The following is a 27403-nucleotide window of genomic DNA, read 5'->3' as shown; positions in this document are numbered from 1 at the left end:
CAGGCTTTATGTCTCACCCAGTCACATTATTCTGACACCGGACCAACCAGTCCTAGCACTAACCCCATAATGCCAGACGCCAGGCGGAGCAGCCACTAGATTGCCAATTTTAAAGTCTTAGGTATGACCCGGCCGGGGTTCGAACCCACGACCTCCCGATCACGGGGCGGACGCCTTACCACTAGGCCAACCGTGCCGGTCTATATAGACAGGTGGTCGCTGAGGAAAAATGAATTATATAGAAGAAAATTCATCTGGGATGCTTGGGAGTGGTCGTTGTGGGCTGGTGTTCGCTTTCGAACGGTGGTTGTAAGGGGTAAATTACACCTGCGCAGAGTCAGCGGTGCTGCATGTTGCGATAGGAATTATGAAGTACTTGGCCTGTTTTCTTTTCACGCAACGTGCAGCGGGCTGGAAAAAAAAGAAAGAATTACATCAATAATCTGCAGTGCGTCGTCTGTGCCGCTGACTGCGCAGGTATAATTTGCCCCTAAGGGCAGGTTGAACTGTACTCTATAACGACCACCATTATCTAGTCCCTGGGGTGGTTATTACAGACAGATTTGACTGTACATCATTTTTTCACTTTCCAAAAACCTTCTCCTAAATGAAATTTGTTTGTATTGTAATAGGGGTGGATTCAACGTGCCTGCCCTGCGGCCGGTCAGTATGGGACCTGGGGTGGTGTTCCACCCTCTCGAACCCAACAGGGGGGACGGCTCGTTCGACATGGCCACGCCTCAGAGCGGCAAGGACTCCAACGTCAGTCTGCGAAGCGAGCTGAGTGACCTTGACTCTCCGGAGAAACAGGTCGGGGAAACGCAGGGCACTAGCGACAAGGGAGCGCAATCCGACTCTGTCAACGTCACGGAGAAGTCAACTGGCACGAGTGAGTTTGGGTGTTTTGTGGGTGTTGTTTTTACTTTTTGTGGGGTGATGTTTTAAGTTTTTGATGGCAGGAGTGCTGTTGTGATGGAGTTGTTGGTTTCTCTCGTCTTATGTAGTGTGTAGTTGTGTTGAAAGTGGAACTGACTGGTTGAGAAGTCGACGAGTTGATAAACTCTTGCGACAAGTAAATAAGGTAATACATTTGAAAAGAAAAGACTGAGAAAACGATGAAGTGAAGAAAGAAAAATATTTTACTTCACTTGGTTGCTTGCCAAACTCTGCCTGCTTTGTGGAAGTACTCCACATGAAAGAGTGAGGATTACTTTTGATAAAGGAGAAGGAAGTAATAAAGGCTCGCTTCCCTTCTGGCGTTATCTTCACTAAGTCTTGAACAAGATTCAGTTCACCGGTACTGTTACACGAAGAGGAAAACGTAGGCCTGGGAAGGCATAGGGATAACGCAATTTATGTAGGGTAGATAACTTGCTTTACACGCTTTCCCTCCTAATCATACACCCGCAATGTTTTGCTTTCCATTGTTTTCTGTTTAAAATTTCATCTAAACCCCCTTTGCCATCAGCATTGTCCAAAAGCAACCGAGAAAAGAAGAAGAAAAAACTCGTTTTCAGTTGATGAAAAAGACAAAATGTTACTTTGCTTCTGCTTTTTTGCTTAAAAATGTGCAGTATTTGTTAAAACTGATTTTTTGCTCCAAAAGTTGCAGTATTTTTCAAAGCTTGAACATTTGCACAGTCATTTCCCTTTTCTTAATGGTGTTTTAGAATTGGTGAAAATCGTGGAATTATGAATGTTTTTAGTCCTTCTTTTGGATTTTCAAGCATTCTATTTCTATTCTAATTTTTAGTGTGAACTCTTTCTGTGAACTCCTGTTTGATTCAAGACTTGTTGTTTTTATTGTTGTTATTGTTGTCATTTTGTTTGTAGAATTTAAAAAAATCATATTCACAGATAGACAATACTGAGTTCTGCTTGTCATTAATTAAAGGCCATGTACACAATTCTGCTCACCATCTTAGATATAGCCAGGCTTTTTTTTTACCTGGTTAAGAAGACCATCCCTCCCCCCTGGTCCCAAACCAAAAATGAACACCATAGTGTGCACAGTGGATTTTTTCTTTTTCTCAAACGAATTTTGTAGAAATAAATTCATTAAACAAAATTCCAACTGACCTCAGGAAGCAGTCAGGGTGTTTGTTTTTGGTAGTTGACAAAATGTGTGTGTGTGGGGGGGAGGGGGGGGGGATGATGGTCTTATCCCATGTAAAGCCTGGCCAGAACTAAGATGGTGAGCTGGACAGTTTACTTGAGAAGGATCCTGCCTTTAAAATGAGATGTGGCATTCTTTTGACGAGCCTTTTATTTTTATGAATATTAGTTTTTAAGATTTCATTGCAAGTTTTTCTAGAGCCACTTTAGTTCTTTCCTAATAACCTGTGCACTTATGCTTTACTTTTCAAAAGAATGGAGGCTTGTGCTAAATTCAATTTTCAAATTTAGTGACTTTGCTTTGGTGTACACTGCCTAAGTCCGCTGCTTAGCCAAAGTGCCAGGGTTTATTTTCAATTGTTTCTTTAGTTTGTTCTGTACTGTTTTTCATGAGAGATCACAGTTGTCAGTTGCTATTTTATGCTGCTGTATAGTGATATGCTAGACTGCATTTTAATTTGAAAAGTATTAAAATAGATATATACAAGACAGTCCAAAATAGATTTTTAATTTGAATGCAAATATCTGGTGCAGAAAATATTCATAGTGAATGTAGACTGGTTGATTAGTTGAGGTATTTTTAAATCAAGATCAACAAAGTTTATAAGCCGAGCCTTTGTTTCCAGGGACAGGAAATGAAATTGCTAACACTGTCTTTGATCTCTCATGATATATTTCTTTTAATAGCTATATTTGGGTTCCTATTACATTCATTTTAACTTGTTGTTCATTTTTTCATTCACACGTTTTTTTTCCGTTCTTTTCTTCTGCTTTTTTTTTTTTTTTTGCGCCTGCTTGCCCAGAAGTCCCAGCTGAGCCATCCACCCCCACCCCCCAACAATCCAAACCCTTGGCGGATAAAAGTGAAAACATTTCCGAAACCCCTGCAGTAAAGGCAGGAGGTGATAATAACAGAACTGTGGCCAGTCCGGGGGTCACGACCCCCGAGACCTTGGGTCAAGGTCAGAGTAGAACTCAGGCAGAGCAGGCTTCAGGTTCAGCTGAGGCTGTGGTGCTGAGACGGAAATCGAAACCTCCGCAGCAGCGAGCGCTAAAGTCAATTCCCGATGATGATGATGGTTTTGAGGAAGATGAACTGCCGGGTGAGTTAGCTGCCCTTGTCTGCTACTGGCCACAGAGTGTTGATATGTATGATAAGACACTGGCGTGTATCGGTTCTCAACCACAGTGGAACTCCCATTTCATGACCTCCAAAAATCTGAGAAAATCCGGTCTCATGACCTCCAAAAATCTGAGAAAATCCGGTCTCATGACCTCCAAAAATCTGAGAAAATCCGGTCTCATGACCTCCAAAAATCTGAGAAAATCCGGTCTCATGACCTCCAAAAATCTGAGAAAATCCGGTCTCATGACCTCCAAAAATCTGAGAAAATCCGGTCTCATGACCTCCAAAAATCTGAGAAAATCCGGTCTCATGACCTCCAAAAATCTGAGAAAATCCGGTCTCATGACCTCCAAAAATCTGAGAAAATCAGGTCTCATGACCTCCAAAAATCCGAGAAAATCAGGTCTCATGACCTCCAAAAATCTGAGAAAATCCGGTCTCATGACCTCCAAAATCTGAGAAAATCCGGTCTCATGACCTCCAAAAATCTGAGAAAATCAGGTCTCTAAAAGGAGGGAGTCATAATATGGTGATGGATTTACAGAGGTTATGGACATAAAGTCTGAGAAAACCGGGTCTTAAAAGGGAGGGAGTCTCAAATTGGAGGGTCTTAAAAGGGGGGTTCCACTGTATTATTCATTTTCCACTAACCCAAAATGTATACACTGGTAAAAGTCTTCAGGTCTGTCCTCTTACTACTGTTTGGTTGTTACTTACTTCTTTCTCGTTGTGTTGGCACAGGTGATCTGGGTAAGTGTTTGCATCAGAAATGCAACCAAGAATTATTGTGTTGTGAGGACAAAATGTGTACTTTTGATATCAACCATACAGGATTTGCTTGACATTTAGCTTATCATGCAAGTGAGCCCTCCTTTGCATTGTGGTTTTAGATACTTTTAGGTGACCCTTTGAATGTAAGGTATGATGCTGTCCTCCAAAAATGGAAACAAAATTAGCAATTATCCTTCTAAAGAAATGCATGTGTTCAGATAAGTTTTTTGATATGAATGATCTGATTTGAAACTGAGTTTCCTTTTAAAGAAATGCGTATTTCAGCATAAGTATTTTGATATGAACGATCTGGTTTGAAACTGAATTTAGAATATCCTTTGAAGGAATTACAAGGCTGCATAAGATATAATCCCTATCAGCGGCAAGCCGGTGGTCAGTTAGCCGGCGAAAAAACATGAAGAAAGTTTAGCTTTCTTGGATGTTTATAGAGCTAGAGCTTTGAAACATTACTCAATTCTAGGCTGGTTTTATGACTTCCAGACATGACATAAGAACATGTACTTGAACATGCAGAAAATCGATTTTCGTGAAGGCACAGTATAGTTGATCATTAAAAATGTTCACATGCAAAAGTTCAAAGAATTACTCTTCAGCAAGTGTGCTTTTGAGACAAGCAGTTTGACTGTTATGGAGAAAATAAACCTCGTACATTGTATTTGTAGCTTGTTTTATATTAGGGTTCACAATCGTTTGGGAGCTCACTAAAACTAAAACACAGTTGATTAGAAGTGCATAACATAAATATTAACACACAAACTGCGTATGAAAATTGTACACATATTTATAAAGAAAATAATCATGTTATGTATTACATGTATTGACATAAAACAATTCTAATGTCATGAAAATTGTATTTAAAAAAAAACTTATGCTTTTCTATTGTTTTTCCTTTTACCTCATCTTTCCCATAAAACCGGACGTTGGTTAAATTTGGTGAGTTTGAGTGTTGGAGCACGAAAATCATTCATCATTCTTTCTGTTTCTTTCCTTTTTTTATACAATCTTTTTGTGAATGTATTTATTTGTATGCCCCATTTAATGCCACATGAATACCTGTAAGATACTAAATCTCATTGCATGGTATGTACTCTAATTATAAAAGTTAGTTTTGCCTTCAGTCTAACCCTCATCCACCCCCCCCCCCCCCCCCCACGTAAAAAACAAATTGATGAAAAACAAACCAGTTAAAAGATAAACAGCATTCTTTGTGACTATTGACTTTAGTTATTATTATTTTGTTATTGGTGTTGTTTAGAAGTTTGGCATGAACACTTAGTCAAAAACGAGGAAATAGACGAAGTCCAGAAACAACTCTGCAAAGTTTGTACATGTTTTGAACGAGTGAATACTCTTGTAACATATGAGGCATGCTTAATTCCAGCCTGACATTTTGGGCCAACCATTAGCGAGCGGCCTGTCTCCATGTCACAGGAGATAAAACCCCTCGCTAGTGATTTGCCAATGTTAGGCAAAAAAAAATAAAAATAGTCTGTTTACGGTAACCCGACCGACCCTATTTTTTTCGCGCGACCCTAGACTTTTTTTTGGCATTTGGGGAAAAAAAAAAAAAAAAAAATCTGGGTTTTTTGCAAAATAACCTAAAAATATGTTTTTTTGGAAAAAAAAAAAAAAATGCCGACCTACCGACCCTATTTTTTTGGCCTATGTTACCGTAAACAGACCTTTTTTTTTTTGGCCTTATGGAAAGCGTTTCTCATATTTCACAAGAGAATTCACTCGTTCAAAATATGTACAAACCTGGCAGTGTTGTTTCTGGAATTCGTTTATTGAAAAGAATTTGATTTAAGTTTCAGCATGTTTTTTCAGAAGCATGTCATTTTAGGACAGTTCCTTCCTTAATGTTTCTTTTTTTTTTCGTTTCTTTGTTTCTCTTTGATATTGTAACTAGGTCTTCTGTTGTTTGAATGAAAAAAACACTGTATGTATGCCTGCATATCTTCCTTTTTTCCTGAACGATACATTGCTTCTGGTGTAAGCCACCTTGTAAATCATTATGGATCTGTCAAGGCTTTTACATGAAATAAGAGCATCCTTCCACTTCTGTACATACCTAACATTTACATTTAGATGGCTACTGTCTGTGCAGTGTGGTATTTAAAAAAAGAAAAAGAATTTTGTTGTTGAATTAATTTTTGAGCTGAAATTTATACGTGAATCTGCAAAATAATAAAGCAAAACATATCCTACTTGGAAGCATTTTTTTGTATTTGTCTAAGTGTATTTGTCTACAGAATGGGCGGGGATATAGCTCAGTTGGTAGCGCGCTGGATTTGTATTCAGTTGGCCGCTGTCAGCGTGAGTTCGATCCCAGGTTCGGCGGAAATTTATTTCACAGAGTCAACTTTGTGTGCAGACTCTCTTCGGTGTCCGAACCTCCCCCCGTGTACACTACATTGGGTGTGCACGTTAAAGATCCCACGATTGACAAAAGGGTCTTTCCTGGCAAAATTGCTTAGGCACAGTTAATAATTGTCTACCCATACCCGTGTCACTTGGAATAATAGGCCGTGAAAGGTAAATATGCGCCGAAATGGCTGCAATCTACTGGCCGTATAAAATTTCATCTCACACGGCATCACTGCAGAGCGCCTAGAACTGTACCCACGGAATATGCGCGATATAAGACTCATTGATTGATTGATTGATTGAAGTGGAAGAATGATGCTCTTATGCAATGTAAAAGCCTGGGCAGATCTATGGCGATTTACATGATCGTTTACATAGAAAGAAAGGTGCATGTATCTTCTAACGAAGGCCCTGATATTTTTATGTGTGTATGCTTTGAAGTGTCATAAACAATACATATCTCATATCTGCCAGGAAAAAATATTGAAGGATGAGTTTTAAAGTTAAATTATACAGAAGTTTTTGAATATCTTGATTATCCAGTTGTAATGTGGGGAAATATGTTTACTTATGATAGACGTAATTGTGATCATTGGTTAATTTAAAAAAAAAAGTTTTTGTACTAAACTTCAGATATTGTAATAATTAATTGGTGCATTCTTTTTCTTGTACGCACTGTGAATTGTATCATTTTTTTAAAGGGTGGCAAACATTATTACACCCAGGAAAGTGTGTATGCATTTAATAGGTACTAAGGTAGAATGTTTCTTTGAAGAAAAGGGAGCTGCAGCTCCCACATGCACTTGTTTTTGGGCAAAAATGGCTGTTTTTCCCCACTGCCATTAAGGCAGTTATACTCTGTTTTCGCGGGTTCATTCTGTTCTGGGTGAAAGAGAAAGTTGTGGTGTTGCAGGGTTGGCTGAAACGCTTGCGACTATAGTGGCCACGACGCCAGAACTGGAGGAATCCCACGATTCTCAGGCTTCTCAAGGCAGCCTTGGCAAACGAAGATCCACGTGAGTCGTTTCTTCTTGATTATGTGTGAGTGTGTGTGTGTGTGTGTGTGTGTGTGTGTGTGTGTGTGTGTGTGTGTGTGTGTGGTGTGTGTTTGTGTGTGTGTGTGTGTGGTGTGTGTGTGTGTGTGTGTGTGTGTGTGTGGTGTGTGTTTGTGTTTGTGTGTGTGTGTGTGTGGTGTGTGTGTGTGTGTGTGTGTGGTGTGTGTGTGTGTGTGTGTGTGTGTGTGTGTGTGTGTGTGTGTGTGTGTGTGTGTGGTGTGTGTTTGTTTGTGTGTGTGTGTGGTGTGTGTTTGTGTTTGTGTGTGTGGTGTGTGTGTGTGTGTGTGTGTGTGTGTGTGACTGGGGATAGGAAGGGGTGTGTGTAGTTCTTGGAGAAAATGAAACCCAAAATGTTTTTATTTTATGTTTTGTTTGGTTTATTTATTTGATAGCTTGACTGGTTGATTGATTGATTGATTGATTTATTGATATGAAGACATGAAATATTGCAAAAAGTCAGTGTCTTTTCATCTGAAATTGGGAATGTTTTGTAGTCATGGCTCGTCAGTGACTCGTAGCTCATTTGAAATTGGGAATGTTTTGTATTCATGAGTAGTCAGTGACTTTTCATCTGAAATCTAATGTTTTGTAGACCTGTTTGATGCAAGTCAATTCACCCAGACATTCACAGCTTTTTTTCTTCTGCTCGCAGGCGAAACGACAACTCTATTTTTGAAGAGTTGTCTGTCCAAGGCACCGACATGATTGCCGAGGTGGACTTTGGCGCCGATATCACAGGTGAGTGCAGCGAGAGGACAAGATGTTTTCTTTTCTGGTGCAGCTTGGCACATAACAAAGCAGTATTTGTAGCTGTGTAGATTTCAGGCTGCACAGGGTGTGTGGGTGCTGAGTCTCTCATCGGCACATGTTAATGCAAAATGTAAGGCTAGTAGATTGCATCTACTTATGCGCTGAAGCTACATTTTGGAAACATGAAAACTAGCTCTTGGCTGGTGCAGCTTCGCACATAACAAAGCAGTATTTCGTCAGTGGCCTTCGAAGACCTCGTAACTTACATTTTCCCGATTTTCGGATTTTTGCATGGTTCCGTCCCTTGATTTTTTTCCTATCATCTGTGAAAAGCTTGTAACTCTATCTATTTTGCAAAGGTCTTTTTCCCCTGATTTTAAAAACCTCGTATTGCCGTTGGGTGTTGAGACATTAGCGACATTAGCGGGAAAACCTCGTATTGTCTGTTTGAATCCCTGCGAGTCTGTTGAAAATCCTCGTAATTGTTCCTTAAATTCAAAACAAAAAGTTCAAAACAAAAAAGTGAAAACCTCGTATCTACACGTTTTGATCTGATGAAGAGGAATTTGATTTTTAAAACACTCATTATCTCAGAACTATGATTTTGAAGATACAAGGTCTTTGAAGGCCACTGACGATTTGTAGCTGTGTAGATTTCAGGCTGCACAGGGTGTGTGGGTGCTGAGTCTCTCATCGGCACATGTTAATGCAAAATGTAAGGCTAGTAGATTGCATCTACTTATGCGCTGAAGCTACATTTTGGAAACATGTAAACTAGCTCTTGGCTGAATTTCTGGAACAGAACTACTGCAAATATTCCAAAATCAAGAATAAAATCAAGAATGAAAGGAAACAACAACAACAAAATTGGAAAGGTTGGTTTGACATTTACTTATAGACAAAAGAAAACATTTTACAACGTTTATTTTAAACATTGCTTTTGTTTAATTTCGTCAAAATTTGAACGTTCCAGAAACTAACCTTTCTTGTTGTTTTCTTTTATCCCAGCTCAAGATTTAATTTTGTGACTTTTCTGGTGGTCCCCTTATGTGTAGCTTTCGCTCACCTAGATTTTGAAGTTTTAACATTTATTTATTTATTGATCTATTTTCTTGATTTGATTTTTGTATGTGAAACAAGTGAGATTTCCTTGTCAAACAATTGCACACAAGACGACTTTTTTGTGTGTGAACTGAACATACAGTAAGATGTAACACTAGAAAAGTGTGAAACCTGTTTGCATCCATGCATTTTGATTAGTTAGTGTCCTGTTGAAAACTTTTGAACTTGTCCACATGCAAGTATCATGTTTTAAATGATACCAGCTAACACATAATAAATTGGAAGCAAAAATGTGGTGTACTTCAAACAGAATATGAGTTAACACACAATTTGTAAATAACATTGCATTGTTGTTTGTATTGCACCAAAGACCCAGTTCCAGGTAGGTTGCGTTAGGGATTTATGTTTAGCTGGTGCGACAGACTAACTGCTTGTTAGAAACCTCTACAAATTTGGGGATTTTATGCTGGATTTTATTCATGAATTTTTAAAACAGCTTTATGCAGACTCACACAGATGGAGTGAAAATGAGAAGTTAATAACTGTGTTGATGTTGTTTTATATTTTACATGTACTTAAACTTAAACTTAAACATGTTGCGTTTTCTAAACAAAACAAAAATAAAATAAAACCAATAAGTGTTTTTGACAAATCTATCTCAGAGAAAATTGTACAGGGATGAAGAGCAAGATCGTAATTCTGTCTGACTCATCGCATCTGTTGTCATGACCTGACTAAAGTATTAATTTAATTTGAAAAGTTTACTGTGCAAAGTGATTGACCTGCGTTCATTAACTTCTCATTTCTAACTCCTGATCATGTATTCTGTATTAATGTTTCCAGTATTATAATAAACTATTGTTAAAGGGAGAGGCCTGCTGAAGCTTCCAGCCATTTTCTTTGCTACTTTCATTTGTAGAAAAGGCGCATTTCTTTCTCATGCTTATGTTCATGCTGGCAGATCATAATGTGAACTGAAACTGGGCTTTTAATATTTATATATGCCTGAGTAAAAAAAGAAACAAAGTTTACATTTTCACGGCTGAACAATCATTCAGAGGAGATGGTGCAGATGGTAGAATGGTCTCTTTATTCACTCATTTCATCGACCAAAAGCTTGGAATTATTTTTCTTTTTGCTTAGTTCTTTTCGGCTGGGCAGGTGATAGAGAAAACATTTTGACGTCGATGTGGAATTTTGGTGTAACTAATTTTAAACAGCTTTTCAGGAGAAGGGCAAAACTTAATATTTTTATGATGAAATAGTGTTTATATTCATTTCTGGTAAGGATAGAAAGATAAAAGAATGTTAAATCATGAATTGTCAATCATGTTTTAAGAGTATTTTTCATGCAGAATGAATTACTTAGTCTAAAGCTCAAAAACAACAAAACCCCCAAGAATCGAGTTAGGCCAAAATTCCACGATGACATCAATTTGTTGTTGCCAATTCTGTTGATTGATGGATTGATTAATTGAATGATTGAATTTGGTAGCAACAAGTGGCTTATTTGCTTGAATAAGTCATTTGAGCGCACCAACATTTTGGTGACACAAACCTCATAGAGAGCAGGGTCTGTCCCTTTTGATTTAATGCTAGCCGTTCTTCTCTGGCAATTGCAAATTAAACGGGTTCGTTGTTTGTGCGCTTGCACACTAGGACGAGAAGTGAATCCAGCGGATTATGCGTCCTCAGGTAAACCCATTTTCTATGCTGCTCTCTGGATGTCGTATTTATCGTCAGGTTTTTTTGCAGGACGTGTGCACCCATCACTTCTTTTGTTTCTGTCACTTATGCAGGAGAGTGGTCTTCACTTTTCTGTTCTGACGTACACGTGTATCTTTCTGTCGTCTGAGCGTGTCACATTCACATGCATGTTATTGTGATGTGTTATACATCTTTTTCTTCAGAGTTTCTGCTGCATTTAAACCTCAGTAAAATCTGTTCCCTCGAAAGCAACCTATGGCTGCCTAAATCGATGATGTCAGAGATTTTACTTCAAAAGAGTCTTAGGGTAAAAAAGAGACGTCTTATTATAAAAAAAAAGTTTTAATCGATATCGTATCTTTTTAATGAGGTTTACATGCAGCATTGGTATTTGTGTATATATATAAGCGTATATGTTTTTATCATTCCTGTCACTTCTGTAACATCTTTTCTGTTATTCATCATTCTTTTAGTTTGTCTGTGTCTCTGATAATAGACTACGCTTGGAAATAACTCTGTCAAGTTTGTATGGGTTGCGGAAAAGTTGCTTTCCTTAGTTTCCATAGAAACACTGAGGCAGGACTACAATGTCACATGTAGCCTGCTAAGCGAGGAAAAAACAAGGGAAGGCGACTCTTCCACAACTCATAAAAAAACGACAGTTATTTCTTGAATCCATCTGAATGTAGACTGCTTTTTCTGCTTTCTTGATACATGACTTGTAATCATTTTACATTTCACTTGGTCTTGTATTGTACATCATGCATGTGCAAGAACTTTCCACAAAAGGACAGAGGTTGGGTCTCTTTATTTCTCACATGTATGAGTGTGTCTTCTGTATGATATATAAACCGGCAGAATAAGTGTTTTATTGTAGTCGGGTACTTGGTCAAATACGGAAACAGGAATTAGTCATTATTTTGTGTTGAAGTTCGATACAGATTCTTGAGTTTGAGCGGAAAAGTCAAGGGGAACATATGAAAATACATTCAAACAGTATATGTGTATTGTTTGCTTGCTTGCTTGCTTCATGCAAAGATCATAATATGCTGAACAGAAGCGATGAGGGCTGTTTTTGTCTTAACTACTGGGCTAAATTTCTGATTATTGAGCACAATAGTCGTGATATAATCTCATCCTTTAATATTAAAAGTGAAGTGATACCAACAGCTGTGGTTATCTGGATCATTCTACCACAGCTGCTGTTTCATTTATTTAAAAGAAAATAGTGTTGATATGTTGTTGTAGATCCTGTAGTGTTTTGTGCACTCAATTTTATTTTGTTCAGTCAGCAAAGAGTGTATTACTTTAACAAATAGTACAGTTTTTCCTTTGAATGCCTCATGGTTTGCAAATGTGAGTGTTCATGCTACCTATAATCTGTGAGTCACAGACAGAAAGTCTTTGAGCCACCCGTCAAAAAGAAAACATCTGTTTGTAGGAGGAGGAGGGGGGGGGGGGGGGGGGGGGATTTGACTGCTTATGTTCCCAAATCAAGAAACAGAATCCTTTCCTGTTTGTTGCTTCATTATTATTATCTGTTGAATTTTGTGTGTGAAATTCTGTTTGGAAAATCAAGGCTGAAAAGACTTTCTGACTTCTGTGAAATTTACAAATGAACTTTTTCCTTGACTCTTGTGCACAGTGGCATGAACAAAAGACGATTTTTGGAAATAACTCTGTCGGGTTTGTATGGGTTGTGGAAGAGTGAGTTTTTCTTGCAAAACATCTGCCAAACATTGGAGGGGCTAATCACTTAAGCGAGGGGTGTGTGTGAAATACGTGGATGGGAGCAAGTGTTTCCGACACTTCGTCGCTAGAGATTCTGGCCCCTCCAATGTTTGTACGAGGTTTTGCAAGAAAAGATCACTCTCCCACAACCCATACAAACCCGACGGAGTTATATTTGGAATTCGTCTATTGTAAGCATTGCATTTGTAGACCCTTCTGTTTGCTGTTGTTTTGTCGTGATTTTTGAGTTGTTGCATGTGCCTGTTGTCTGCCCTTTCCAGACAGTGATGAGAATGGCGAGGAAGAGGAGGATGAAGATGATAAGGAGAGAGACAATGACAATGACTCCGGTATGCCTTGTCTGGCTCCTTTCTCTCTCGCTCTCATGCACGCACGCAACATTTTTTATGTGTTTTGGTGTCATCTTGTTCAGCTTCTTTCCTTTATTCCCTTAAGGCTGTCCGTAATTGAGCCCGAAGTCGACTTCCCGAAGTCTTTTGACCGGAAATTCAGTGTCAAAGCTTCGTTCAGCCAGCTCTGTGAAGTCGACTTCGCTCAATTAATTTATGGCGTTACAGTCTTGTCTTCTTGTAATGCTATACTGATAGCTTGAGTGGCCATGATGACAGGTTGCTCTGTTTAAAGAATTTTTTTTTTAGGGCACTGTGATGGTAATGCAAGCAAAAACACGTTCCAGATACATTCCAGATAAAAAATCATCTAGACAAGTTCACAGAATTGCTAGAAAGATATCGTTGATTTTGACGAATGAAGAAATAAAACTTCAATTGAATGCAACCAGAAAATGGGACAAATTATGGTCCGTAAGGCCTAGGCGTAAATGCCAGTCCCAAAACTACTAATGCTAGAACTTAAAATTTGACAAACAGTACAAACTGGTACCTTTGAAAGGACACCCTTGGGACCACTTGAAAGTGTCCCTGCAGTTCAGGTCAAGATAATAGACAATGTCCTGTATTGGGAGGTGTCCTTTTATTACAGGGGCCTCACATTGCAGGTACCACTGTATTTGAAATGTCTGTTCAAAGACCACAGTTGTGTTTGGCTTTAAAATTCTCAAGTAACCAGGGTTTTGACCATGGCCCCTAGAGCAGTTAGTAAGTGTTTACGAACAAGTGTGAACACAGATTCAGAAGCTACCGATGTTAAAAGTGCCCTTTAAAGGCTATCTTTTGTAAAACAGTGGAACCCTTCTTTTAAGACGGGACTGGCACGGTTGGCCTAGTGGTAAGGCGTCCGCCCCGTGATCGGGAGGTCGTGGGTTCGAACCCCGGCCGGGTCATACCTAAGACTTTAAAATTGGCAATCTAGTGGCTGCTCCGCCTGGCGTCTGGCATTATGGGGTTAGTGCTAGGACTGGTTGGTCCGGTGTCAGAATAATGTGACTGGGTGAGACATGAAGCCTGTGCTGCGACTTCTGTCTTGTGTGTGGCGCACGTTATAATTATGTCAAAGCAGCACCGCCCTGATATGGCCTTTTGTGGTCGGCTGGGCGTTAAGCAAACAAACAAACAAAGGTCTAAAAAAGGGGGTAAATTTACATATGTCATGAACAGAAAGTCTGAGAAAACGGGGAGGAATCTAAGTTGATCCACTGTAAAAGATTCTTATCTTTGAACTCTGAGAAAGTATGCGGTCACGGTCACTCAAGCATCAGTTTGATGATATTTTCTAGTGTGTCTTTTTGTGATTTTATCGTTTGGTAAGAAACAGGACGTTGGAACAAAATTGATGTTGTGTCTTTTTGTCCTACGTGCCATACACCTATTGCATTATGATTTCTCTTTGTATGTTGTCTTCTGGCTTTCTTGGTGTTTTTATTTTAGATTTTAATGCTGGTAAAGATTGTAAAGTAGTTAAAAGGATGAGAAGTTTTTGTTAAAGAGCCATACTGATTGTGTCAGTTATTTGTTTTGGTGGTGGGGGGGGGGGGGGTGAACAAGGGGGATGGGTGGGGGGGGGGGGGGTGGGTATATAAGTGACACAGTGTTTTGTAGTTCGTTTTACTACTACACCAGCATAGGAAAATTATTCTGTTTATTGTTTTTCTTTTCTTGGCTCAGATGCAAATCCACTTTCACTTGTGATTAAACCTTGGGGGTTTTCAGAAAAGGTTCATCTTGCGTAGGCATAGCTCAGGAAACGACATACATGTAGTAGAGTAGTTCATAGGTTGTGTTTGTTCTGACTCAAATTGCTGTTTGTTTTCAAATAGATTCGTCTCACAGTTGTAAGTGTGAGGGCTTATCTGCCGTTCTGGGTTGTAGGATTGGGGAGGATAGCTTTGACAGGAATGAAGAAAAAAATACACCTTCTGGACTGTGTATGTGGGTGGTTATTAGCAACACAGCGCATCAGGGCTTGTAACCATTGCGACACATTGAAAAGCTTCAAGAATTTTGGTTTCTTTTGTTTCAATTATTTTCTTCATCTTTTTTAATTATTTCGAGGCAATTTTCCTTGTTTTCATGACAGTAAAATCTTCAGTCTGAATTGTTTTGGGTTCATTCCATCATTTATTTGTCCTTTTCTTCCCCTTATTATTTTTTTGTTTTGTTTATGATTTTCCTTCACTTACAACCGTTTTCTGCAGTTCACGCAATTTTAGAAAAGTGTGCTTGGTGGTAATCGATGGAAAGTCAAGTGGTGGTATCTCAGCTTAAAATTTTTGTGTACGTTTGTTTTTTTAATTTTTACTGCTCAGTCCGCTTTAAAAAAAAAAATAAAGTTACATTTTATTTTGCTCTGATGTCTTTCTCCAGAAATAATACTTTCTTAATTGACTCTTTTTCATTCCTCTTCTCCCTTTTGTTTTGTTATACGTAATGAAAATTAAATGGAATGAAGTAAAAGCAGACATAAATGCTTAAACCAGCTGCTGCTGTTGCTTTATGCTAACTCATATTTTACCTTGAGGTGTTTTTGTTTATTACATTTAGTCAAGTTTTGACTAAATGTTTTAACGTAGAGGGGGGAATCGAGACGAGGGTCGTGGTGTATGTGCGTGTGTGTGTGTGTGTGTGTGTGTGTGTGTGTCTGTGTGTGTGTGTAGAGCGATTCAGACTAAACTACTGGACCGATCTTTATGAAATTTGACATGAGAGTTCCTGGGTATGAAATCCCCGAACGTTTTTTTCATTTTTTTGATAAATGTCTTTGATGACGTCATATCCGGCTTTTCGTGAAAGTTGAGGCGGCACTGTCACGCCCTCATTTTTCAACCAAATTGGTTGAAATTTTGGTCAAGTAATCTTCGACGAAGCCCGGACTTCGGTATTGCATTTCAGCTTGGTGGCTTAAAAATTAATTAATGACTTTGGTCATTAAAAATCTGAAAATTGTAAAAAAAAATAAAAATTTATAAAACGATCCAAATTTACGTTCATCTTATTCTCCATCATTTTCTGATTCCAAAAACATATAAATATGTTATATTTGGATGAAAAACAAGCTCTGAAAATTAAATATATAAAAATTATTATCAAAATTAAATTGTCGAAATCAATTTAAAAACACTTTCATCTTATTCCTTGTCGGTTCCTGATTCCAAAAACATATAGATATGATATGTTTGGATTAAAAACACGCTCAGAAAGTTAAAACAAAGAGAGGTACAGAAAAGCGTGCTATCCTTCTTAGCGCAACTACTACCCCGCTCTTCTTGTCAATTTCACTGCCTTTGCCATGAGCGGTGGACTGACGATGCTACGAGTATACGGTCTTGCTGAAAAATGGCACTGCGTTCAGTTTCATTCTGTGAGTTTGACAGCTACTTGACTAAATGTTGTATTTTCGCCTTACGCGACTTGTTGAAAGTTGTGATATGGGGGTGGGGGGTTATGTTGGTGCAAGTTGCCTGAACAAATGCATATTACACTGACTCTAGTGACAAAAGGTTTAGATAATTATTAACCAATCCGAGTGTGTCAGGTAGACTAAAAAAGACGTCAGCATTACTCTATTCTGTATGATTGTCATGGCAAGGCCAAACTAATGGTAGCAATTTTAACTAATTGCCTGTTGTCTTGTTTTTGCCTTGCACGTCTGGCTGGTCCTGTTTTCTCCACGACTACCACTACAGTCAGTGACAATTTCTTTGGTAAGATTTTGTTTCTCTCTCACAGGCTGACCTCAGTGGCTAATATGCCATCTTTGTTAAACGGGATAGACAAATTCCGAAACTAACTCCGTCGGGTGTGTATGGGTTGCGGACGAGTGAATACCCTTGCCAAAACATCTGACAAACATTGGAGGGGCCAATCACTAGCAAGGGGTGTGTCGGAAACATGTTAACAGGATGCAAGGGCATTCACTCTTCCACGACCCATACAAACCCGACGGAGTTATTTCTGAAAATAGTCTATTTGGAATACAGGTTTCAGGATTTGTGTGCAACGTTCAAATACCCCTGAGGCAAAAAGCATGTGTGCATTGGCAGAGAATTGTTGCACAGAAGTTTTTGTTTTTTTTAATCTTGTGTGCCTGTATTTGCGATCCTAACCTTAGAATAGAGGACTGTTGTGTCATTTGTGCATGGCAACCGTGGTAATCTTGTTAATTAATCAAGATTTGCTAACATTGAATGTACTTGATTTTGACTGTAGCAGTCAGTGACAAATGCTTGAATGTTAGGCAGATAGCATAAAGCAGACTTAAAAATGTGTGTGGTAATAATATTTCCTCTGTAGCACCTCATTGACACTTGATTTAAACCGTTTCGATATAACACGTTCGTGACCTTGAGAAGAGAAAGTTCACCTTGACCTGACTTTCATGTGACCTTGAAGTTTTAGCATCAGTGCGTGTGTTGTTGCAGGAATGGGCAAAGAACTGGAGAACCTGATTCTGGAGAACACAGAGCTTTTGGCCACCAAGTATGTACATTTATGATTAGAAATATTATTTTAATTTTAATTTCCATGTTGTGTGTAAGGGTGCATCGTTAGACATAGGATTTTCTTGCCAGGTGTGAGTGCATGCATGTATCTGGCTTTTTGAAAGCTCAACAGAGAACTATATATGTTGAGATCCCTAGATGAGAATGGATTTTGATGTTCCAGCGAGCATTTTTTCAGGCTTTTTGTTTATTTAAAAAAAATTTTTTTTTCAAATTCACAATTCACAGTATGCATACAGTATTGAAGAGACCTATGTGACCCTCCACCACGAAATGAGTCGCATGTCACCTCGCGCGGTTCTGCGCTAGGCTTAATATAAGTCCGGGGGGTGTCTGGTAACAGTGTGAGGGTCACCTTAGTCACAGGCTTATAACTCAAACAGTTTTTGCTCTTTTCTAAAACGGTTTTCACCACTGGACAGAGCATACAAAACTCTTTAGGGAAATGTAAAAATATGAAAATCATGCAAAGGTGACATGCGACTCATACCGTCGTGGAGGGTCACAGATTTAGAATAAGAGGAGCTTCACTGCACATTTTGCTTGAGGATTGTGTCGTCTAGACACAACAGTTTTTTTAATCGTCAATGTTAGAACTATTATAAGTTGTTTCTCTTGTTTTGATTGGTTTTTTTAAATTTTCACACAAAGCATAATATTGTTTCGTGCTTTATGCAGTTCTGCTGGATAATGGCTGAATATGGCTAATAAGGGGGCGAATAAAATGGTTTACTTTGTAGTTATGAATGGTCATTTCCATTTTTGTGTTTTGGTTTGCTCACATGGAGAGCAGAGGCGCCAGTATTTTTATTGCATTTCTGGATTTATTTTTTACTGTTTACTTCCTTCATAGTTTCTTGCTTTTCATTTGTCTCCAGGAATGCCCTCAACATCGTCAAAGATGACCTCATTGCCAAAGTGGATGAACTGACGAGGTAAGGCTTTTGTGAATTGAAACCCCTTCATTTGCATTCACGATCATCTGCTACAGAGCTGGGATTGAATAATGGGAAGGGATGATGTTGGATTGGGAGCTCTTCACAAACATTGTAGGACAGTGCATTAATTTTACCAAAAAATATTCTCTCTTCAAACCTCAAGTATGGTAATTATTTAAATCAATGTGAGTGAATGAGCTTCAGAGCGCTGCTTCTCTCTGGTGCTGGAAAAAAAAGTAATCCAGGCAGCTAGATGGGTAATCTATGACCCAGCAGCACCGTAACAGTAGCACCTACACAAACAAGGGAAGTAACTCAGTGGAAGTAAACCAAGCCATTCCTATCAAAGAGTGCTCTTTCTTTGCCTATTTTACGAAATTTAATTGTTAGCTTTGAAAACACATTTTTTTGCAACAAGAAGGCGGTCCTCCTGCAGGATAGCATTATTTGTAATGCAGAATCGTATGGTAGCAATCTAAGGGCCTTTTTTCATAGGTATTATCCCTTTCAATGTGACTTTGCAGTGAACAAGATAGTTAGTTAGTTATTATTTATGGTCTCTTTGCAGTCAAGAAGAGATTCAGATTCTTCAAATTAGTCAAATTTGCCAGAAACTCAGATCAACAGTATCCCTTTCATGTAACTTTGCAGTGAACAAGATAGTTAGTTAGTAATTATTGTTTATCATCTCTTTGCAGTGAGCATGAGATCCTGCGGGAGGAGATCACGTCCCTGCAGGCGGTCAGAGGGCGTCTGCAGCAGAGGATCTCGCAGCTTGAGGAGGAGCTGAAGAAGACCAAGGAGGACATCGAGAAGAAGAACCAGACCACCAAGGAGGAGGACGAAGTAAGCACACACTTTCTACAGTCAGTGGAACCCCCCTTTTAATGACATACACCGTCGCGATATAACCTTCGTGGTTGAAAACGACGTTAAACACCAAATAAAGAAAGAAAGAATGACACCGATATATGCACAGCCTTACCAATCATTTTCTACTGCTGACATTACGAAGTCACAGAGACGAGCTTCGTACGTGGGTATGGCAGCTCGCTTCCCCCAGTGAGAAAGCAGCTCGAATTTCTATGAGGGCAACCTCACAGGACTATATAAAATCTTATTCTTATCTTTATCCTTTCAGTTCTTTGGGAGTCACGGAGAAGAAGCTTTTTCTCCCCTGTTTGTGCTATGACGTCTAATCTAACTTTCTTTTGCTTTTGATGTGGAAAATGTGCCTTTTTATGCATTTTTTGTAATGAATTGTTGGACAACAGAGAGATACTTTTCGACTTTTTTGAATACTTAGTGAGTAATAGCTTCTTCTTCTTGGCGTTCGCGTGAGTAATAGCATAGAGTAGTGTTTTGATGTACATGTATGTAGTTGGCAGCGGCCCAGCCAGCCGGTTGACAAGTTATTCTCAGATATTGTCAATATAAAAACATGGCACTGCAAACACCGTTAACAAAAGCACGTTTCCTCAAGGAGGACGTTCCAATGGCCCAGCGGAAACGCTTCACTCGCGTCGAGATGGCGCGCGTGCTCATGGAGCGGAACCAGTACAAGGAGCGTCTGATGGAGCTGCAGGAGGCCGTGCGCTGGACCGAGATGATCCGGGCGTCGCGGGAACACCCTGGCGAGCTCAACACCAAGAAGAAGTCTTCCGTCTGGAACTTGTAAGTAGAGTCGTTGTGGGGACTAAGAGTTAGAGAGGGAATGAGATTTTGCATGAGTGTGTGTGGGGGGGGGGGGGGGAGTGTTTGTGTTGGGGGGAGGAGGATGTGGGTGTTTGGGTGTGTGTGTGAGTGTGTGTGTGTGTTTACAGTCGTTATGGGGGCTGAGAGTTAGGTAATGAATGAGATTTTACATGAGTGTGTGTTTGTGGGAGTGTGTGTGAGTCTGTGTGTGTGGGGGGGTGTGTTTGTGGGAGTGTGTGTGTGTGTGTGTCTGTGTGTGGGTGTGGGTGTTTGTGGGAGTGTGTGTTTGTGTGTTTGTGGGAGTGTGTGTGTGTGTGTGTGTGTGTGTGTGTGTGTGTGTGTGTGTGTACAGTTGTTGTGGGGGCTGAGAGTGAGAGAGGGAAAGACATTGTGCATGTGTTTGTGTGTGTGTTTGTGTTTGTATGTGTGTTGTTTTTGTGTTTGTATGTGTGTTGTTTTTGCTTGCTACATTGAAGCTTCAGCAGTATGAATTTATGGAAGTAAGAGTCCTGATGGGTTTTCAGTTCAGGTACACATTTAGAACTAAGGGAGGTCACTTCTTATGAAAAACATGTGGTTACGACATCATGTGTCATCACAGGCGTGAAACTTCTTGACAGCTTTGCATGTTCAGTTTCAGCAATCTAGTGGGGGGTTCGAATCCCGACCCAGACCCTCTGCCTGAGGAACCTTTCCCAGCTACTCCGGCTCCGTCTCTCTTAGCGTCTTATCCAATTTTATTACCCCCCACGCCAAATCCTTGCCCCTCCTCCTCCGCTTCCTCCTCCTCTACCTCCTCAGCAGGGTCCAAGTCAGTGCAGCTCTTGTAGCCCAGGGCCGGGCGAGAGTTATTGTATAGTTGTGTTCAGTTTTATGCCAGTTTGGATTGAGTTTATGATTAAAAATGTACAAGAGACAAGTCAACCAGGATGGGGTTTTTTTTCTCATAATTCAAAACTTCCGAAAAAATGTTGGATTGAGTTTTATGTTTGATATTTACAAGAGACAAGTAAACCAGGATGGTTTGGACTTTGCATAATTTGAAACTTCCAAAAAATGATTGGATTGAGTTTATGATTAAGATTTACAAGAGACAAGTAAACCAGGATGGTTTGGACTTTTCATAATTCAGAACTTCCGAAAAAATGTTGGATTGAGTTTATGTTTAATATTTACAAGAGACAAATAAACCAGGATGGTTTTGTATTTAAAGGGTTCAGGAAATTATAGTGTCTTTGTTCAATCTCAGAGGGCTTCCAGGCTTTTGACACAATTTAACACCAAAAGATTCAAGGTTTTGGGATGAATAATGTACATGTAGCCTTCTTATTTTGAAGACCCTTTTCTTCACAGGGGAAACCAGAGATCCAAATCAGTTTAGCAATGACTATGTTCAAGGTTGGAACAGAAGCCAATGCTTATTGTGTGAGAGTGAAAGGAACTATTTGAAGAGAAGGTCCAAAACCCTCGTATCTCAACTTTTGCTGTTTGGAGAAAAAACAAAAATAACTATTTTGAAAAATCAGTGTCAAATATAACTTCAATTTACGGGTTAATATTTTCTTTAAAACAGTGCAATAGCAGTCTATATGTGTTTTAATCTCAGTTGTTAATGATATTCGATACAATTGAGAAACAATTGTGATATAGAAGCTTTTTTTATTCCAAAAGAGTCATCCAGAATTGGTAAATACACGCTATTTTTTTCTCCGTTTGTCACTAAACCCTTAGTGTCCACCATCAACAACAACAACAACTAAAGTTGTTTGCTAAGAATACAACAGCAGCAACCTCGTATTTTTGAAGTTATGACATAGTGTCCGTCCAAATGTTGCGTGAAAATCTAAGTTTAACTTAAAAGGTGTTTTTTTGGCGCTCGCACGGGCAAAACAGTAAGGCAGCTGCATGACGGTTGTTTTAGTTCCAAAACCTCAAAAATTGAGATACGAGGTTTGTGAATAACAGGGACGTTACGTTGACTTTTCTACCACCCTGGTTTACTTGTCTTTGCTGGTCCCTGTTGGACTGTATAATCGGCAGCTGTGAAACTTGGCTCACTTTTGATCTGCCGTGGTTTTACATGGCAGCGCTAAATAATGTGGCACGTTCAGATTGTCGAAACTTCATCAATTGCTCTTTGATTTACCTCCCTTATGATTGTTTCAAACACTTTGATTTACCTCCCTTATGATTGTTTCAAACACTTTGATATTTCCCCTCTTGTGTTATTTTAAAGAACCTCATTATTTTAACAGTTATTTTGAGTTCCCATTGTCTCATTTTCAAAGATAAGCAACCTCTTTGCATGCAGAAAACAGCGCAACTGGAATTTTGTTGTTGTTGAATAGCCTTATTTTTGGGGGGTATGACTTTCGCATTCTTTATACAGTGGAACCCCCCTTTTAAGACCCCCCCACCCCCCCTATTTTGATACTCCCTCCCTGAGAAAAACCTGAGTTTCTCAAGAGTTTTGTCAGTTTTTAAAGGGGGTACAGCGAACACCTCTTTTAGTATCGCCTCGATTTAAGACTCTCTTTTAAGACCCTGATTCTCCAAATTTTCTGTCCATAACGTCTATAAATAATTATACATTTACCTCCTTTTTAAGACCCTCTCCTTTTAAGGCCTGATTTTTCCCCCAGATTTTTGGAGGTCTTAAAAGGGGGTTCCGCTGTACGATCTTGTCTCTTCGATGATTCTATCACACATAGTTGTAGATCATTTTTTTTGTGGGTTTGTGCCAAAGCCAAGGTGCTGAAAGACGTCACTGCCTCAAACTACCTAAGAGTTGTAAATGATTTTAGTTTTTAGTCCTCGCTATATGTACTGTGTATCACTGTACGTATGAGTTGTAACTCCGTGGTTCACTGAGAACGATGGTTTAGTGATTCTGTGTGTACGAGGATTTTCAAAGTTAGTGAGGTAGAAAATGTGTGTAAACAGGTATGAGAGGGGAAGAAACTGTGTGTGTGTGTGTGTGTGTGTGTGTGTGTGTGTGTGTGTGTGTGTGTGTGTGTGTGTGTGCATGCATGCCTGTGTGTACTTGGATGATCCCATGTGTGTGAAGAACATGCGATGGAATGGATGAATAATCTTGTCTCTTTGTTTGCCATGCTTGATGGAAAGCTAAACTGATCTCGGTGTTTGCGTGTGTGTAGTGCATTTTGCAGATGTGTGCAGCATGTGCCATGCTTTACTCCTGTCTTCTTTTCACGTGAAACGCCTTAAAATAGTTGGTGTATTTTGTTTGTCTCACATTTGATTGTAGAGGCATGACTGTGCATACTGCGTGAGTATTCTCCCCCTCGCATTATGGTCGAAAAACGGCGCAGCAAGCACGGATACGCATGTTTGTATTACACAAAAAAAAGAAAAGCCAAGTCTCATTTTAATTCATGGTGCTCTGTGATATACTTTTGGTTTTGCTTCGGGAGCCATGGTGATTGAGTTTTTTAAACAGATACATTACTGCCATGTTGTCTTGCAGAATGGGATTAAAGTAAAAAAAGTTTGAAAGTTTTCCTCTAGACGTTTTTATGTCTCATTCCCTCCCTCCTCCTCCCCCCCCCCCCCCTCCCCTCCCCCTCCATGAGCTTTTCTTGTGGTCACACTTTGCACAAACCTGCGTACCACGCTTGGCTAGTTGTCGGAACGGTTCATTTAAGGGTGAAAACTAATAAACTCGATTTGTATCTGTTGCACGTAGTGTAACAGTGGCTAGAGCAATAACGAGTACATGCACTGACTTGATTAAAATCTGATTTAATATTCGCTTTAAAATTTAGGTTATGTATTTGTTCCTTAAATTCTGTTGTAAACTCTACTTTGAAATTTAAGCTGTGTATTTATTATGGTGTATCCAAACTAACTTTTTATGCATTGTTCAGTGAATTTTATGTCTTCACAGATTTTACTTGTCATTAAGAACTTTTATTCATGATCATACATGAGCGTGACTTTTTGTGTGAAAGTTACAGGTTTGTATTTAACTTTCGCTGTTACTCACCTATTCTTGGCTTGAATTTAGTTTTAGATTTACTCAATCTGAGTTTAATTTTTCTGTGGATTGGCTAGATGCTTCATGATGAAAAGCATAAAGCTAAATTCTTTTCTAAAACTGAAAAAGTAAAAAACCAAAAAAAAACAAAAAACCCCAGATTTTTCTTTTTACTGCCAGTTTGTTCTTACAAGTAAACCACCCCTGCCACCCTCCCAAGAAAAAGAAGACAAAAATCACACTGAAGGAATAAATAAGGAAAAGAAATAATGTTGAAGGAAACCAAGAATGTAATCGGGATGCTCAGATATTGCTCTAGCTGCTGAAACTCTAATAAGGTTGTGAGAAAATAATAATCTATGAAATTTACTGTGATTGTCTGCACTACTAATTAGACTGAATATAATAAATATCAGATGCTAGAATTCTTATCCGAATATAATGTATATCAGATGCTAGAATTCTTATCCGAATATTATATATCAGATGCTAGAATTCTTATCTGAATATAATGTATATCAGATGCTAGAATTCTTATCTGAATATAATGTATATCAGATGCTAGAAGTCTTATCTGTGTTATTTGGGCAGCAGCTTGGTTTGCTGAATACTGTTTTCTTCACTTCACTGTAAAACATATACGATCTCATCATATTCGTGTGTGTTTGGAGGAACGATGAGAGTTGGAGTGAACTAGTGTGCATTGTAAAACTGCTAGGATAACACGAGGGATCAAAGTGTGTGAATAGCATCCTACAAATGTGTACAGTGGGACCCTTCTTGTAAGACCTTCCGAATTTAAGACTTCTCCACCCCTAGCTCAGATTTTTTTGGTATGCAAATTTACTTCATTTTTAACCCTTAGGCTGGTTGTCGCGACATATGTCGCGCTACTTTACGTATACCGTCACCTGGTTGTCACGACATATGTCGCGCTACTGGCTCAGTCTGTTTGGTCGGTTCCGATTACCTCCCAAGGATGCGAAAACCTATATTATGACGTTTTTCCTTTATTTTTCTCTCTGTTAATTCACCAGTGACTATGTAACATGTGTTACGGGATTGCACCAGTGACTATGTAACATGTGTTACAGGATTGCACCAGTGTAAGGGTTAAGACTTCGTCCTGATTTTGTCAATGTCTTAAAATGGGGGTACCACTGAAGCGTACTTCTGTTTTAAGACTGACCCCTTTCAGACCTGATGTTCTGGGATTATTTGAGGCCTTAAAAGAGGGATTCCATTGTATCCGCATTTTAAGTCTAGTCAGCTTGTAAGTGCGAATCCGTCCATCTGCCTCTTGTACCCACAATCTTACATACACAGACGAAAAACTTCATATTTTGGGGTTTCATTTTGCCCTGCTTATGGCAGCGGTTTTCATGTCTTTCCTGTCTGACAACTCCCCCCCCCCCCTCCCCCCCCCCCCGCCCCCTTACACCTTCATCTGCCGCTTGTACCCATATTCTTACACAGACGATAAACTCTTCATATTTTGGGGGTTTAATTTTGCACTGTGTATGGCAGCGGAATCCATGTCTTTCCTGTCCGACAACTCCCCCCCCCCCCCACCCCTTACCCCTTCATCTGCCTCTTGTACCCATATTCTTACACAGACGATAAACTCTTCATATTTTCGGGGTTTAATTTTGCACTGTCCATAGCAGCGGAATCCATGTCTTTCTGACGGCTCCCATGTTCTACCTGCCCCCCTCCCCATTCTCTTTCATTTCAAGATAAACTCGATATATGTTTGGTTTCACTCTCCCCATTTATGTCAGCGGTTCCTACGTCTTTCTGTCTTTTTGACAACTCCCTTGTTCCATCCCCGTGCACTCCACCCCCCTCTCGCCACTGTCCTTCAATTTGCCCTTGGCTCCCATTCTGGGAAGACATGTGTAAAATATCTGAGTCCATGCCTTGAGGAGTTATACCCACTATTTGTGTATTAAAAAGGAAAAGCTCACATTAGATAGCTGTGTTAAAAATGTTCCTTATCTCTAATGTGTCAACAAAATTTTGCATGACATTTATTGCCTCAAATTTCCCCCTGAAATTTCTTGGTTCCTTAATTAAACATGGCTGTGTCAATAATGTCCCTAGTCTCTAGTATCAACAAACTTTTGCATGAAATTTATTGCCCCAAATTTTCCTCTGAAATTGATTGATTCCTTAACAATTGTTGCCTTAACTGGACAATGTTTCTCTGGTATTCTTGAAACTGACGTTCAAACCATTGCTGCCTTTCAACATTGTTTCTTTCTCATTTTTAAAATTGACTTTCCAAGGACCAAAAGGTGAGGCGGTATTGTAGATCGTAGAGTACGTGTCCTGAATGCCCAATCAGTCCATCTTTCAGTTATTTGTAACGTGAACATTCGTTGTTTAAGTTTCTTCTAGAAGTTTCTAAATGTTTGGAATGCCTGTGTAAACGTGACATTTTTCTTCTGTTGGGTTTCATTTGAGCAAATTTTGATTCAGTTGTTGACTCGGGGATGTATAGAAAGCAAAATGAAAGATTCTTTTGATGGCATGTTTCCCTCCCTCCCTCCCTCCCACCCCCCCCCCCTCCCTCCCCCACCCACCTTTTTTTGAGTCAAAGGTTGGAGTCAACTTTTTTGTTTTTTCACACAATCTTTCACCCCCCTTCATTGCATTTCTCGAACGTCTGTGCATGCAACACTTGCTGACTTTATTGTATTTTTGTGTGCTCTGGCAGTTCTTTACATTTAGTCAAGTTTTGACTAAATGTTTTAACGTAGTGTATTTGTGGTGTTTTTCATGCCATTTTGATCCCTCAAAATCCTTAGCAGTTTAACTTTTTGTCGGAGAATTGTAAATACTTTGTTTTGAAAGAAGTTGCTGTGTTGCTGTTCTCAGTTGAGTATGTAGCAGCATTTTTTATAGGTTTTTGACAGAGAAATATATGTTTCTTTTGTCCAGAATGGCTGATATTTATTTAAAAAGCATGATGTTCTGAAAAGAAGTCTAATTAAATGTGATTATTCCAAACCAAGCTTTGGTTTTTGAGTTGTTTTGTTTGTGAATGGATCAATGGATCAAAATGGCATGGCAAAAATTGTGTGTGTTTTGTGCAGTATGTTTTGTGTAATTTGACTGATCTTATTCCTTTTCTTTCACCCATCCTTT

At 39.3% G+C, this 27403-nt stretch overlaps 1 protein-coding gene across 6 annotated transcripts in view; it reads left to right on the top strand.

Moving 5' to 3' along the window:
* The window catches only part of LOC138968406 (C-Jun-amino-terminal kinase-interacting protein 4-like), a 135613-nt gene that overhangs the window by 6430 nt on the left and 101780 nt on the right, over nucleotides 1-27403 (top strand). The window contains exons 5-17 of one of the 6 annotated variants that reach the window (XM_070340990.1): nucleotides 633-889; nucleotides 2919-3218; nucleotides 7314-7416; nucleotides 8108-8193; nucleotides 10927-10962; nucleotides 12987-13055; nucleotides 14942-14956; nucleotides 16808-16825; nucleotides 17543-17600; nucleotides 18502-18558; nucleotides 19260-19407; nucleotides 20045-20235; nucleotides 23525-23545. In XM_070340990.1, the coding sequence (XP_070197091.1) occupies nucleotides 633-889; nucleotides 2919-3218; nucleotides 7314-7416; nucleotides 8108-8193; nucleotides 10927-10962; nucleotides 12987-13055; nucleotides 14942-14956; nucleotides 16808-16825; nucleotides 17543-17600; nucleotides 18502-18558; nucleotides 19260-19407; nucleotides 20045-20235; nucleotides 23525-23545 (1359 nt within the window). The remainder of the gene's footprint in view (nucleotides 1-632; nucleotides 890-2918; nucleotides 3219-7313; nucleotides 7417-8107; nucleotides 8194-10926; nucleotides 10963-12986; nucleotides 13056-14941; nucleotides 14957-16807; nucleotides 16826-17542; nucleotides 17601-18501; nucleotides 18559-19259; nucleotides 19408-20044; nucleotides 20236-23524; nucleotides 23546-27403) is intronic. The other 5 variants (XM_070340989.1, XM_070340991.1, XM_070340992.1 and 2 more) reach the window with 5 other exon arrangements.

Source organism: Littorina saxatilis, linkage group LG6 (assembly GCF_037325665.1).
Source record: "Littorina saxatilis isolate snail1 linkage group LG6, US_GU_Lsax_2.0, whole genome shotgun sequence".
In the NCBI taxonomy this organism is placed as follows: Eukaryota; Metazoa; Mollusca; class Gastropoda; order Littorinimorpha; family Littorinidae; genus Littorina; species Littorina saxatilis.
The sequence above is the reverse complement of the archived record's forward strand: the minus strand, read 5'-3'. Positions and strand labels throughout refer to the sequence as shown.